Source organism: Grampus griseus, assembly GCF_964374135.1.
Source record: "Grampus griseus genome assembly, chromosome: 4".
NCBI lineage: Eukaryota > Metazoa > Chordata > Mammalia > Artiodactyla > Delphinidae > Grampus > Grampus griseus.
The window spans coordinates 140,190,799-140,205,836 of record NC_138997.1 but is presented as its reverse complement, the minus strand read 5'-3'; the positions used below and the strand labels follow the sequence as shown (position 1 = coordinate 140,205,836).

The window sequence follows — 15,038 nt, the reverse complement described above, 5'->3', positions numbered from 1 at the left end:
GGTGGGTGAGGCAGACAGGACCACCCTCCGGGCTCTGCCCGTCCCAAGCCAGGGCAGGGGAGCCAGGCAGCTCGCAGACCCAGCCAGCGTCTCGGAGCTCCTTCCCGTGCTCACGAGACCCAGACCGGGGCACGGCCGCAGGCTCACCCAAGAGACTAGAGAAGATTCATCCCCACAGAGGACCCCGGGGACCCTGAGGGAGACAGAGCACGGCAATCCCGGCCCGCGGGTCCTGCTCGGCCCCAACTGAGGCAGAGAGGGGACAGAGCCACAGCCTCTCATCCTTATAAAAGGCTGCGTGGGCCCTGCTCGCGGGCTGTGGGGCTCAGGGGATAACGCTGCACGGGCTCTGCACTGGGCACAGGGCAGGCAGGGCTGGGGCCCCATCACGTGACAGGAGCCTCAGCCAGAGCCCCGCCCCCGGTCCCCTCCCACCAAGCCCCTGCCCTGGCGATAATTCCCCATCACTCCAGTGGACAGCGTCGCTTGGATATGCTCCAGAAAACAGGACTCCCAGGAGCCCTGGAGAACTGAGGGCAATCCGCTTCCTTCCCCCATGTGCCATGTGGATGGCCCCCAGCCCCACCCTTCTCCCAGGTCAGAGGTCAAGGTGGCCAGCACCAAAGTCGGCCAAGTCTCCACATCCCAGAAGAGCGAGGTGCCAGGTCAGGCAGGGCAGGGCAAGGCCACCTCAGCACCCAGGGTCCGTCTGCTTGCTCCTCTGTGCCAGGGAAGGCACATGTGACTGCAGGGCCGGCTCCCTCCCTGGGGCAGGGGAAGCTGCGGGATCTAGGGGAAGCAGGTCCCAAAGGGCCCTTCCCTCCAGACCCCGCCCCGTAAGGCCATGGGTTTCGGGTTTCCCCTTGGCTGCCTGCCGGGCCTCTGCTCCGTGAGATGGAAAGAAAGTCTGACTTGACCTTAGGAGGTGAGCATTTCAGGTGATAATTCGTATCAGGAAACTTGCAAAAAAAAAAAAACAGACGTCAACGAGAAATCCTCCCTCTAAAAGTGGGCTCCTGGAGCCCACGCTGCTGGGCTTGGCTGTGCTTTAGCAAACTACTCAGGAAATGGGACGAAAATGGAGCCACGCCACCCCCCGCACGTCAGCGGGGCCCTGGCCAGATGCTGGGGTGAGCTCCGAGCCCACACATCCCTCAGCCCCCCAGGGAGTAAGGGGAGGGTGCGAGCACGCAGCCACAGCCTCCGAAGGTGGCACCTTCTCAAGCGTTAAAAAGGTAACGTGCTGGGACTTCCCTGGTGGTCCGGGGGCTCCCAATGCAAGGGGCCTGGGTTCGATCCCTGCTCAGGAAACTAGATCCCCCACGCCACAACTAAAGATCCCACACGTGGCAACGAAGATCCCACGTGCCGCAGCTAAGACCCGGCTCAGCCAAATAATAAATAATTTGTTTAAAGGTAACTTGCTGATGTGACTTTAAAGAAAAGACACGGGCAAACACAGAACGAAGGTGATGAGGACCAAAACCATTTTCGGGGGCTCCCCCACCCCAGGGCTGATATCAGGACCTAGTTATCCCCGTAAGGTTGGCCCAGAGGAAACGCTCAATGCAGGTCTGATGGACGGATGAATGAACGAGGGACCAAGCGGGTGACACTTAGAAAGACACCCATCAGAAAGCCGACCTTCCCAGTTTTCCCCAGATGGCCCTCCAGGAAAGCACCTCCGTGTTTAAACCCACCCAGGGTTGCTTATCTGCTGCAAAGCGGAGCCAACCATCTCCTGGGTGCTGTGTTACGTTTTATGTGAATGAAATGAGGCTGGGAGCAGAGAAGCAATTTAAAAGCGCCAACTTCATTTGGGGACTGATGCTCCCTCCCCACTGAGCACCCCGGCTCCTGGCTGAGCCACCCCAGCCGAAGGGCAGAGGCCCGGCCAGGGGGAGGCACAGGGCGCCGTGGCCTGGCTGCACGGCCACTGCTGCCAGTCGAAGCTTCTGGGCAGAAAGCTTTGGGCAAGAAGCAGTCTCTCCCTCTCCCCCAAAGGGCTCTTCCCTACGGGGAAGGCTCAGGATCCTCACTGAACACGGGTGGGGACAAATGAGTGCTTTACAGAGCTTCAGAGGTCACAGGGGGAGCAGGCAACTGAACAGGGAGGCCAGCTCTGTCACCCACCGGCCACGGGGTCCTTCCCAGATCCTCAGCAGAGAAGGAGGTGGGCCGGGCCTCTGAGCTCATAGCCCTTCAGGACCAATGAGCCCCTCCTATCCTACTCATCTGGTCAGTTGCCAACGTTTACTGAGCATCTGCTAAGCACCTAGCACTGGGAGACAGCAGAGAACAGACAGACCAAAGCTCCGCCCTCGCGGGGTCCACACCCTTAGGGGCCTGAGGGAGACAGGACACTGGGAGCAGGCACTGGGGTGGGGGGTGGCGGAGAAGAGAATCATCCCCACGGGGTCCGTCCGTCCCCTCTCTTTCCCAGGAGCCACGTCCTACCTGGCTTCTTCACTTCTATTCACTTCACTTCTACTCACCTGTGATTCCCCGCCAGCTCTGCTGGGACCACAGAATCCAGGGGCCCATGAACTTGGGTGGAGAAACAAGAACTGGGTTTATTTTCATCAACTCCGACTGAAATTGGGCGTTTCCTTCATCATAAAGCAACAAGTCACAATGTTGTCATTAGTACCTGGGACTTTGTCACCAACAGAAATCACAGGTGTTTTCCCGGGCACGCTCACAGCTGTTGCCGACCCCGAAATATCGTTTACGTCCATCACAACTTCAGAACTGTGGTACTTATCACACTTGCTGCTAACTCTTGTTGATGTGTTACTAAAGAAATCAGCTTTAATATTCTGGTAACTTTATTGCCATAGCATTTATTTTTTAATAATCATCCTTTATCTATTCTATTCTATAATCCTATCTATTCTATGTTATGCTGGTTATAAAAACTACATTCTGAGAAACTTCATGGGCTTCTCCAGACTTGGGGTGGGGAGAGTCTATGGCACAGAAAGAGCTGAGAACCTCTGTGCCAGGATGGGCGGCGGGGGTCCTTGAAGCCGGGAAGCCCCTCCGCGTGTGTCCCGGGGCAGCCCGTGGTGTGACACCCAGCAAGGCACCCAGCAGCCGCCTCAAACGACTGAGACAGAACGGCTGCAGGAATTAAATAAAATCCCCGAAGCCCCTGCACGGTCAAGTGATCAATCAGCACATAAACCTGGATGGGGTTAAGCAGTATCGATGGGAATAAACTGAAAAAAACGTAAGATTTTTTACTGAGCGCTTCATTTTTACGAGTGAAAAGTGAATTATTTAACTGGTCGATGAACTAGTCAATAGGGAAAAGGGCCTAAACGCAGGGAGGACGTAAAGTGCACGTGAACTTGAAATACAAACGGCAGGAGCTCCAGACCACGCCCCCCTGGACCATTTCCTACCCCCCCGCAGGCCCCCCACCGCCAGACCAGTCAGCCTATTTCTGACTTTCCAACGTTGACAGATCTGGATGTCCTGGGCTCCAAGCAACAGCCCCTCCCCTTGGGTCACACATAGCAGAATGGGGGGTTATCAGAAGAAACCAGAAATAGCACCACTCCCACCCACTGTACTGTCTCCCTGCTGTGTCCTTCCCAGGTATGGGATGGCCCTTAGTGCTGTGAATATTTCTCCCCCAAAACCACAGGGCGACAGGTTTCTTTGGGGATTGCAACCACGCAACTAATTAGCAAGTGGGCAAAAACTCAAAGCAGACACAAGAACGATGTCTGCTGTAGTTAAGACCTCAGGCTCAATCCAAAAACTAACACAGAATTCTGCAATCCCACTTCTGAGTATACAGCCAGAAGAAGAGAAAGCAGGGGTCTGAACAGACATTTGTACCCCAATGTCCACAGCAGCGTTGCTCACTCTAGCCCAGAGATGGGAGCAGCCCAAGGGTCCACGGATGAATGAACAAGAAAACAAATGTGGTCCATCCACACAGTGAAATATGATTCAGCTTCAAAAAGGAAGGAAATTCTGACACAGGCTACAACTTGGATGAACCTCGAGGACATCATGCCCAGTGACGTAAGCCCGTCACATAAGGATAAACACTGTGTCACTCCACTTATATAAGGTCCCTAGAAAAAACAGCCAAATTCACAAACGGAAGTAGAATGGTGGTTTGCAGGGAAAGGGGGAGACAGGAGGCGATGGGGGGCTAGTGTTTAACGGGGACAGAGTTTCCATCTGGGAAGATGAAAAAGTTCTGGAGGTGGATGGTGGTGACGGTTGCATAACAATGTGAATGTACTTCATGCCACTCAACTGTATACTTAAATTGGTTAAGAGGGTAGATTTTATCTGTATTTTATCACCATTAAAAAATAACAATAAAGAAAAAAGAGTAGAAATATTTCTTGCACTAAAAAAATAGCACGCAGGGACTTCCCTGGTGGCACAGTGGTTGAGAATCCGCCTGCCAACGCAGGGGACACGGGTTCGAGCCCTGGTCCGGGAAGATCCTACATGTCGCAGAGCAACTAAGCCCGCGCGCTGTTACTACTGAGCCTGCGCTCTAGAGCCCGCGAGCCACAACTACTGAGCCCGCGTGCCACAACTACTGAAGCCCGCGTGCCTAGGGCCCGTGCTCCGCAACAAGAGAAGCCACCGCAATGAGAAGGCCGCACACCACAACGAAGAGTCGCTCCCACTCGCCACAACTAAAGAAAAGCCCACACGCAGCAACGAAGACCCAACGCAGCCAAAAACAAATAAATAAATAAATTTATTTTTAAAAAAATAGCACTCAGGCTCAAGAGTGAAGAAGGAAATCGCATCTCAGACCCTTTTTAGCTGTGTGACTTTGGGCCAGTCCCCTGGATGCTGTGAACCTTTCTTTTCTCGTCTGTAAAATGAATATAATAATCGTATCTATTTTTTTAGGACTGTCTCCAGGACTAAATGAGTTAATGCCTGTGATGTGCTCGGCACAGCCATGGACACATAAAAGGGGACTGTGATTATTGACTTCATTATTACTAATCAGAAGCAATATGTAAATAATGAGAAATTGTTATTATAAGATAAAATTACGTCCGAAGGAGAAGCACGGAGGCGATCCTAAATGCCATCTCTCCAGCTAAGGCCTGGAAGATGGTATCTCTACCTCTGACGCCTCAGAATTATGCGCAGCACAGAAAACTCATAAAGAGCCCTTTCTGAATTAAAAGTGATCTGAAGAGAAGCAGCCACACTCGGCCTGGCTCTTTTCTTACTTTAATTTGAACTTAATTTATCTCTGAGCATCAGGAAACGGCATCATGCAAGAGATGTGCCCTGTCGGAGTCAAGGCGAGCTCAACATTGCGGGAAATGATCTGCTTTTGCAAGAAAATCACGAAGGAAGGAGGGTGCTGTTATTTTAAGATCTTCGAGCTGGTGTGAGAAGAAACTAATTAAATGATTGTAATTTTCTGTGCAAATGCAGCAACTTGACTACTGCAGAGATGCAAAATAAGAAGGAACTTTTCCACCTCAAAAGAACAGCGGAGTCTTAATTTTTTCTTCTTTCCGGTTCTCCAGTGACAGCTCACATTCAAGTACTCCTATAAAACGTTTAAAACAACAAACAGAGCTTATGCGGGACAAAGATGATGTGCACACTGTGTGCTCTGGGAAGTGTCCTGGAATCACGGGGCTGGAGTAGAAATGGTTTTGTTGCTGCCCTCAGTGGGCTGTCAGTCGCCAGCTCACAGCGCAACTGGGAACAGGTTGCGAGAGTCTGTGCTCTGCAACCCACCGGAGGGACGGCTGCACCGTGGGAACCCGCGTGGGGCAGAAGCGGGGCCTTCGCCATCCCCACCATCCACTGGACAGAACCGGAAGGGCCACGGGTGCGTGTCTCCATGGCGGTTCTATGCCCAGCATCCAAGCTCACGCCCCGAATGAGGCTTTCAAAGGGCTCCCACAGGCAAGAGCAGGCTGGGGACAGACCCACACGCATGCTTCACCCTCCAGATACTGGGATGGAGACCTTGTCGTGACCACGATGAGAGCCAGAGTTCCCCTGCTCCCTGAGCTTCCACACCTGGGCACACGCTGGCCAGGAACAGGGCTGCAGTAACAGCTGGCTTCACGGGTCATCACATCCCTCCGTGCTCCATAAAGCACCCATGCAAACTCGGGAATTAGGAGCGCGAGGGCGAAACGGGCTATTGGTAAGAATCTATAAATAACTCACTCTTCGGATGCTAAAAAAAGAGAAAAGAAAAGTGAGGAAGCTCCCAAACAGAAGGCAGTTTACAAGCTCGCCCTCCGGGTCTTCCTGAAATGGAAGCGCTCAGGGATGCTCAGCGTGTCGCCAGCGCATGTTCTCATGGCTCCAGCTCCGCACTCCCACGGTGTCATCCTCGGGGGCTTAGCCTGCCTCTGACAAATTATAATAAAGTAACATGTTAAAACAACAGGAGCTCCAAAGAAGGCCTAATGCAAGCACTGGGCTGCCTTCTAATCTGAAGGGGCGTGCAGAAGAATCAAGTTCATTTATGACCTCTTTAAAACACTCTCAGGAACCCTCATGCAACCACAAATTAAATAGCCACGTCATTAAAGTAAACGTAGATCTGTGCAATGTGTTCGGGAACGTTATTAACAGGGCTGTTTTGATGCCTTTGAGCCAAAAGCTTCTTGATTGACGGACCTGTTCTTTCTCTGCCTGGTGCTCCGGGGTCTTCAGGACCCCGGGCCTCTCCCTCAGCCTGCACAGTCTCACCATCGCAACATCCTCCTCAGCCCAGGTGACACTGACTCTACCCACCCTTCAGAGCTGCTCGATCATCACCTCCTCCAGGAAGTCCTCCCTGACCCCCCCAGCACAGATCCTTAAAGCACCAGAATTCTGTAATGAACTCCTGTCCAGTCCCAATGTCCTGCCAGGACAGGGGCCATGAGTGATTTTGCTTGTCACTGTACCCCGGCACCTAACAGACCCTCTTAGAAAGCAGCTGCTCTGAAGGCTACTATGAGGTCTCTTCTCACCTGGGGCTCTCAAACTTTGTGTGATCTCTCCAGGCACAGACAGAATGCAGAAGACCCTAGGTGGTCCCAGGCACAGGGCAAGCATACCCCCAAGTACAACACTGCTGCCTTGCATGCCAGGACTTCCCCAGGCTCTGCCCACCAAGCATACGTGTCCACTGAGCGACACCCATCCCACAACACAGGCTGCCCTCGCTCTCTCATCACTCTTGGTCCAGCCGCCAGGCCCAGGGTCCCCGACAGGTGGCACAGCTGGCTTCCTGACAACAAATGTGACAGGCACTCAGTGCTGGTCACAGCATCCCGTGACCTCTGTCTGCCTCTGTCCGTCTCTGGGTGGCCATTGGCCGCCCTTGGTGAAGCTGCCACGACAGAGAAGTGCTTCATCTGGGGGCAGAGGCCCACAGCCAAGCACTGAGCAGTCACAACTCAGCCACCCATGAACCGGACCACTCTGTCCAAGGGAGTCCCCACCCCAAAACGCCGGAAGGCCCGCACTGTGCTGGTCTGGAATCCCGAAATTTCTCACGGAAAGTTCAGCAGACTTGGAGCCACCAAGCCCGCCCACAAGAGCGGAGTGGAGCCGTCACCACGAAACCACAGCCGTCAGACTCAAGGCTACAAATCAGCTTTGTCGCTGGATTCACTCAAGAACCCGAAGGGCTTTCCACGAAGGCCTTCATGGTCTCTGGACGCTGGAGCCTGGCCGTGAGCCATGAGGCCTCCGTAGGGGGTTGGGGAGCCACGTCCCGTCCATCCTCACCTGAACCCTTTCTCAGACCTGCTCTTCCCTCCCTCGGCCCCCTCCAGGGCCCTGGGCCAGGCCTCACCGTCACAGCAGCCTCCTCCCCGAGTCTCTGTACAGGTCTCACCTCCACGGCCCCTCACCAAGCCCACCCTGCGCACTGTCCCCGGGTCACTGGTTGAAACTCAGCCCAGCCCTGCTATCACTCCCTGAGCACCTGCTGCAGGCCAGACCCTGTCCAAGCACTTTACGTGGATTACCCTACTGAACCTGCACCACAGACAGACCTATGAGCCTTCACTTCCCCCAAATCTAAGACACTGAGGCCCAGAGAGGTCAGTCCATCCACCCCAAATCTCAGAGCCAGAGAGGAGCAGGGCCGGGTACAAGCCCAAGAAGGCTGAAGCTCAAGCACCAGTAACCGCCCCCCCCGCACTGCCACGCTAGGCTGTTCAGCCTCATATTTGGGACCCATTAGGAGTGGACTTCAACCAGTTTCTTCCAAACTTCTTTCCTCTGATTCCTCTCCACGCACAATGCATTCACTGTCTCTGTGTGTGACACAGACATACCTTCAGATTCCCACCTCCCAGACCTTGCTCAAGCAGTTCCTCACCCAGAATGTTCCTCTCCATCTCCCATATACTCCCCCTACTCGTCCCATAAGTCCACCCTGATGCCACCTCTTCCATGCAGTCTTCCCTGATTTCCCCACTGGGGAAGATGGTGCTCACCCCTCGTATCCCAACTGTTCACATCCATCCCTTTTTTCCCCACAGGACTACTCTGAGCTCCCCTGCGTTAAGCTCAGGGGATGCAAAAGTAATTGAGGCCCCTCCCCTGCTGTTACGAGCTGAACTGTGCCCCCCTCACCGCCCCCCACAAATCACATATTTAAGTCCTAACCCCCAGGACCTCAGGATGTGACTATACTTGGAGATATGGTCTTTAAAGAGGGGATTAGGGTAAAATGAGGCCACTGGAGTGGGCCCTGATTCAATATGGTTGGTGTCCTTATAAGAAGAGATTAGGACACAAACACAAAGAGAAGACAGCCATCTATAGGCCAAAGAGAGAGGCCTCAGGAGGAACCAACCCTACTGATCCCTTGATCTTGGACATCCAGCCTCTAAAATGGAGAACGCATTCTGCTGTTAAAGCCATCCAGTCTGTGGCACTTTGCTGTGGAGGCTAATACACCTGCCCTCAAGGAACCTGACATCTGACAGCTGTGTTAGGTGTGACCCATTTCACACCTTCAGAAGCTCCATGCTTCTGACTTGGAGCTCTGGCTCTCTGGGTATAAAATATGCACAGATATCAGGTTCCTGAAGATCCCTGAGCAGAGAGCATGAATAGTCAGGGCAGAATCACCTCTGCATACAGCTCCCCTCGACATCCTCAACCCTGCAGGACAGCACAGAGCAGATGTGGAGCGGGGGTGGGGGACATGCCGATCTGCTGACCACCAGCAACAAAACTGAACCAACTGGGCCTGGCTGCAGGAAGCTCACATTATAGTCCACTGCCGCATCGAAACTGAAGTTCCAGTGCCGTGAGGGAAGGCGTACAGGCGAGCTGTACTTAAGTATAACGCGCACGCGATTTCCCAGAAATGGTAAAATTGGGACAGGGCACAGCACCGTCCCATTGGGGCAGCATGAAGCCCTGACCCCGGAGGCAGGGACCTGCATTGCCATGCTTGTCTCCAGATCACACCTCTGCCTCTGAGGCAGCTCGGGAGACCCAGAACCTGGAGCCTCCGTGCATGACCCGTTCTGGATCCATCGAAGGTAACACCAGTTGGTTTCAATGAAACACTCATTTCACACATAACAATTCATTTCTACAGCTAAACGGCAGACAGAAAGGCAGTGTTCGAACTTCCAAGCTAGTCCCCTTCTGTATCTCCATGGGAGCGGGAAGAAACCGAGCCTTTGGAAGGAAAACGCACATATGTTCTCAGCGCTACAGCGACGGGGCCTGTCCTGGAATAAGCTCGAATCCTGCCGTTCCTTTCTGCAGATGCTCTAAAACACCATTTTAAACAGTCTATCCCTCCCCACATGCTTTTTTTAACTCTGTAAAACACCTGACATGGTAAAGCAAACACCACCTCTGCTCTTGTAGAGCACATCTGCAGAGCGTAGCTCCTTGGGTTCGGATACCTGTGCAAATCAGATGACATAAAATTTTTAAAAGACTCTGCTCAGCAAATCAGCCTCAAGTTAGTTTCTTTTCCGTTTTAGCTTTCAAAGATGGGGCTTTCAAGCGGAGGTGAACCACGTGCAGAATCCTGGCTAAAATCCTTAGCCCTGCGGCTGCCAGAGGGACCAAAGCGCATTTCCGAGACACTTCACGTGCGGAGAAAACAATGCAACGCATGCGCGGAGTGCTGAGAAAATAATGGTTTGAAAAAAGGGTTTTCCTTGGCTCTCGGTTACAGCTTTCACTCCTCTTGAGTTCTTCCCAGGCAAGTGAAACTCTTAAAGCATCACCTGCTCCCCAAGCCAAAGGATGATGCGCTTATCCAGCGAGAACTCCCGTCTCCCCGACTTCCCAAGCCTGAGAATGGGTGAGGGGGGGCGGGGCTGGCAAGAGAAGTGGGAGGTGCTTGAGCCAAACGCCGGGTCAGCATCTCCAGAACCACAGCCGGTAACAGTGATGAGTACTCGGGCTTCGCCTCCCGTCTGCTGAGTGCCAGGCCACGCCCTGCTCTCCACAGCCACCCCGGCCCCCCATTTCCCAGAGGCCAGGGGAGAGCTGCCTCTCTCAAAGCTCCTCCCCGGATCTGGACTTCCCACCGCCCACTAAAGAGAAGTCAGCACCTCCCCACATTCCCACTCCCCACTCCCAAGCCCCCCCTCCAGGCATTCAGCTGCCAGCAGCCAGGAGACAGTCACACAGGAGTCACTCAGCTCAGCCACTGTCCCCAAGCAGCAAAGCCAGGTGGGCTCCTCTGCCAGGCCCCGCCCCACTGGCCCAGACTCTCCTCAGCCTCTCCAGGGGAGCTGTGCTCTCAGGATGGGGGTGGGCGGGCGGGCTGGGTGTCAGTGAGCCCTGAAGGTGCTGGTCCCACCTGGGAGGCTGCTCTCCACCCCTCTGGGTCTCCCTAACTTCTCTCACCCCTACCGCCCCCCACCACGAAGCTGAAAAGAGTGAGCTTCTGGAGGAACAACCTGGGGGGAGGGGGCTTGGTTTGGATGTTCCGGCTCCACTGGTCTGACTGTTAATGCTTACTGGTTCTTTTGAGTTACTGGTGTCCAGGTTACCTTGCAGTCCCTGAGTTACAGCTTACGGTACACAGGACACGATTTGCTCCCGAGTATTGGGAAGGAAGGAAGAAGGGCGGGATCCAGCTGCACGTCTGGGGTCTGACCCCTCTCTCCAGATGTACGTGGGGACGTTCCCCCAAGGGCTCTTCGAGGTAGGGGCGCCTGCTCCCCTCCCTAAAGCACCGCCCCTCAGGGCCCTGCCTGCCCCCTGCTGGCCGGCGGAGCGCAGGGGGTCAGCGCCGACCCGCCCCTCCCCCCAGGGCTTCCAGTCTGACTGGAGACGGTGACCAAGGACCAGAGACCCGGCACAAGCGTGAGAAGCTGGCTGGGGAGGGGGTCCGGCAGGGCGCCGCGCTCTGGACCAATCAGGCCCATCCAGTGCCGCCCCTGCCCCAAGAAGCGCATCCACCCGCCCCTCCCTTCTCCCGCAGAGTTCCCCAGCCAGCGGGGCTAGACAGAGGAGGTGGGTAAAAGTGCCGCCCAGCCCAGGCTACACCCCTGCGGTGACTAGAGAAGCACCTGCATCCCCGCCCCTCCACTCCCAATGGACGCAGGGGCCCTGGCCCAGCGCGGCTTCCCCAGAACTTTGGGAAGCCTTGGTCAAGGAGAAGGGTCGGGGCTCAGCCACTGGACAGTGAGTGGACATTTACGGAAAGGAGTGACGAGGGGCTCCCATCTCTTCTCCCCATAACCTCGCGCGCACACACAGCTGCCACCTCCCTCCACCACTCCCTCTCCCAAAACTAGAGATGATCCACGTGGGGCTGCCGACAGGTGACCCCAAGACAGATGACCACGGGTTATCTGCTCCGGCGGGAATAGAGCGGGGTGGGAGGGAAACGACCCTGTGGCACCCCCCCCCCCGGGGAAGAATATGAGGGTATCCCCATGCCCGGGAGACACCACCAAAAAGGAGGAGGCGGGATCCAAGAGGGGGCAGGACCCACAGAGCTGGTGGAAGGAGGCGCCAGAGGACCTTAACAGAAGTGTGTTTGCAGGGCAAGGGGTGTCCAACTTCCAGCTGGAGCGAGGCCGAACTAGCGGCCAAGGTGGGGGAGGGCAGGGAGTGCAAGGAGCTGGCCTCCGCTCCCAGCCCCGCGAGTAAGCAGATCCCGGCGCATCCAGGTGCGTCAGCGGCCGGTCCTCAAGGCAGCCGCGGGTCGCCCTACGGGAACGCGGGGATAGCGGCGGCCCCAGAATCGAGGGTCCCAGAATCGGACGCCGGGCTGACCGGGGAAGTCCTAGAGCCCGTGGAGGTGCCACGAGCGGGGTCCCGGGTAGACCAGGGTGGAGCGGGTCCTGGAACCAAAAATCCCAAAGCAACGCTGGGTGGACCGGGTGGAGTCTGAAGGCGATAAAGGCGCAACACCGAGTCGTGAATGATCTTAAAGGGCCTGGGGGCGCCCCAAGGTGGCCGGGGTCCCGAAACCTCTGGAGACACCCACCCCCCAACCTGCGATCTGGAGGCCAGTGGGGCCGCCCCTGAGGTGGCTCAGGGTCCCGGAAATCAGCGGAAATGCCCCCCGAGGTGAGGCAGGGCGCTCACGTATCTGGTCCCCAAGTAACCAGTGGCCAGGGGCCAGCAGGGCGCCGCCGAGGTGACTCTCGTCCCCAAGTCTCCGAGAATGCCCGGGGTGACCGCGGGGCCGTCCGGAAGTGGGGGCTCCGAGGTGTCCGGGGCAGGGCCCGGGGGGATGCGCGGAGGTCACTTACGCTGCTGTTCTCGCCCGTCCAGTGCACCATCGCCTGGTTGTGCGTCGCGTCCCCCTTGAGCACGAACGACGTGCTGATGAGTGAGACCTGCGCTTGCGAAGCCGCTCCGGCCACTGGAGCCGCCCGTGCCCAGCGCCCCTGGCCCGCGGCGGGGGCGCCGTCCTCGCCGGGACCCGGAGCCTGACCGGGACCCGGGGCGCCGGGTTCCGCGCCACGCGCCTGCCGGTCCTCGCCGCCGCCGGGCAGCGCGCGCCCCGCAGGCGGGCTTGGCGGCGCCCGGGTCAGCCGGGCGCGGGGACCCAGGCGCCAGGACTCGGGGGAGCGCCCCGCCGCCCCGCAGGCGGCCAGCAGCAGTAGCAGCAGCAGCAGGAGCGGCCGCGAGCGCGGCGAGCGCGGCGGCGGCGGCGCCCGGGGGCTAGGGGCTCGGGCGGCGGGGCCGGGGCCCTTCGGGGCGCGCGGGGGTCCCCGGTGCGCCATGGTCGCCGAGGGGCGGCGGCGGGGCCGGCGGCGGGGCGGCGCGGGCAAGGGAGACCGCGGCCGGGAGAGCGGAGAGCGCTGGGGAGCGCGAGCGAGAGCTCAGAGAAAGGACCCGTAGAGGGGAGGGAGCCGGCGGGAGGAGGGGACTCGCCGCTCCGCCGCCGCCACCCGCGCAGCCGAGGGCGCACCGCCACCTGCCGGCCGGCTCCGTGCCCGCCCGTGCGAGCGCCAGCCGCTCAGGAACCAGGGGCCGGAGGTCCTGGAGCAGGCCGCCACCCTCCAGGGCCACAGGCCACAGACCCCTCTCCTCCCTTCCTTGCTCCTTCCTTACTCCTTCCCTCCTCTCCCGCCCTCCTGCCTTCCTTCCGCCCTTTCTTCTTGTATTTACTGACCACTTACTCTGGGCCAGCAGAGTTCCAGGCAGTGGGGACACAGGGGTAAACACAGCCAGGTGCCTGTTCCCACTGCTGAGTGTCTAATGTGGGAGAAAGACCACACCTAAGTGGACACGTTCACGGACAAAATCACCCCAGAGAACCAGAATGAAGCCAGACCGTAAGTGGGGAGGTGGTCTCCGGAAGGAGCCTCTGAAGGAGTAACAGTGGAGACAGGACCTAGCTCCTTGAGGGTGAGGAGGAGACCTTCTAGGCAGCCGAGGGCCCTGCGAAGACGCTAAGGCAGCTTCCAGATGACCTACAGGTGCAGCCACTCCTGTGGCTTAGGCTTCAGGACTTGCAGACAGTGGCTTTATGTCCCAACCCCGGGGGCCACCAAGGGGGCAGTCCCTGAACATAAGGACAGACGCCTGGGTGAGGAGAGGGTGTGGGACAAGGTCCCATTCAGAGCCTGGCAGCCACGGTGCAGAGCTGGGGAAACAGAGGCTCAGCGCACCAAGTCCCCACCCAAGGTCATGAACCTACTTTAGGTAGATTTCAATGTAACTTCATTGAGCACCCACCATGTGCTCCGCACTGGCCTCAGGGAAAAGACACAGGAGCACGAGATTCTCCGAGGCAAGGCCAGGGTCAGAGTAGCTGTGCATCCTCAGCCAGGGGCCACCCCGCCTCCTCCTTCCCCAGTGGCCCCCACATTAAATAAAAATCCTCAGACTCAGGCTTCCCTGGTGGCGGCACAGTGGTTAAGAATCCACCTGCCAATGCAGGGGACACGCATTCGAGCCCTGGTCCGGGAAGATCCCACATGCCGCGGAGCAACTAAGCCTGTGCGCCACAACTACTGAGCCTGCGCTCTAAAGCCCGCAAGCCACAACTACTGAGCCCGCGTGCCACAACTACTGAAGCCCACCTGCCTAGAGCCCCTGCTCCGCAGCAAGAGAAGCCACCGCAATGAGAAGCCCGCACACAGCAACAAAGAGTAGCCCCCACTCGCTGCAACTAGAGAAAGCCCGAGCACAGCAACGAAGACCCAGTGCAGCCAAAAATAAATAAATAAAATAAATAATTTTTTTAAAAAAATCCTCAGGTTCAGCATCCCCGTCACACTCACCTCCCAGTTGGGTCTCTTTGCTTCAGAGAGAGAGAGAGAGAGAGAGAGAGAGCGCAGAGTGAGAGAGCCTAACGGGGCCAAGGAGCAAAGGCTCGAACGCTTGGGAAAGACAGACAGTGGGGCTTCCCGCTGGCCCCCAAAGAGCTGAAGCACCCAGCACCCTGTCTTCTGCTTGCTCACCCAGGCTCACCCGGAATTCATAGCCAATAACAGACTGGGCTTGCCCTCTGCCCAGTGCTGGGGTGGGGGGCGGGGCTTGGCTGGATACCTATGAAGTCTCCTACCTTGGAATGTGCCCTCACCCCCTCCGTGGTGTAAATTCCCCATCTGTCA

The 15,038-nt window shown here is 57.0% G+C and overlaps 1 protein-coding gene across 1 annotated transcript in view; it reads right to left on the bottom strand.

The window, feature by feature from the left end:
- SORCS2 (sortilin related VPS10 domain containing receptor 2) overlaps positions 1-13,199 on the bottom strand; it is a gene marked incomplete at both ends in the record, with an annotated part of 482,856 nt that extends 469,657 nt beyond the window's left edge. The window contains one exon of the mRNA XM_082653831.1: positions 12,723-13,199. Coding sequence (XP_082509957.1) covers positions 12,723-13,199 — 477 coding nt within the window. The remainder of the gene's footprint in view (positions 1-12,722) is intronic.
- Positions 13,200-15,038: the final 1,839 nt, after the last annotated feature.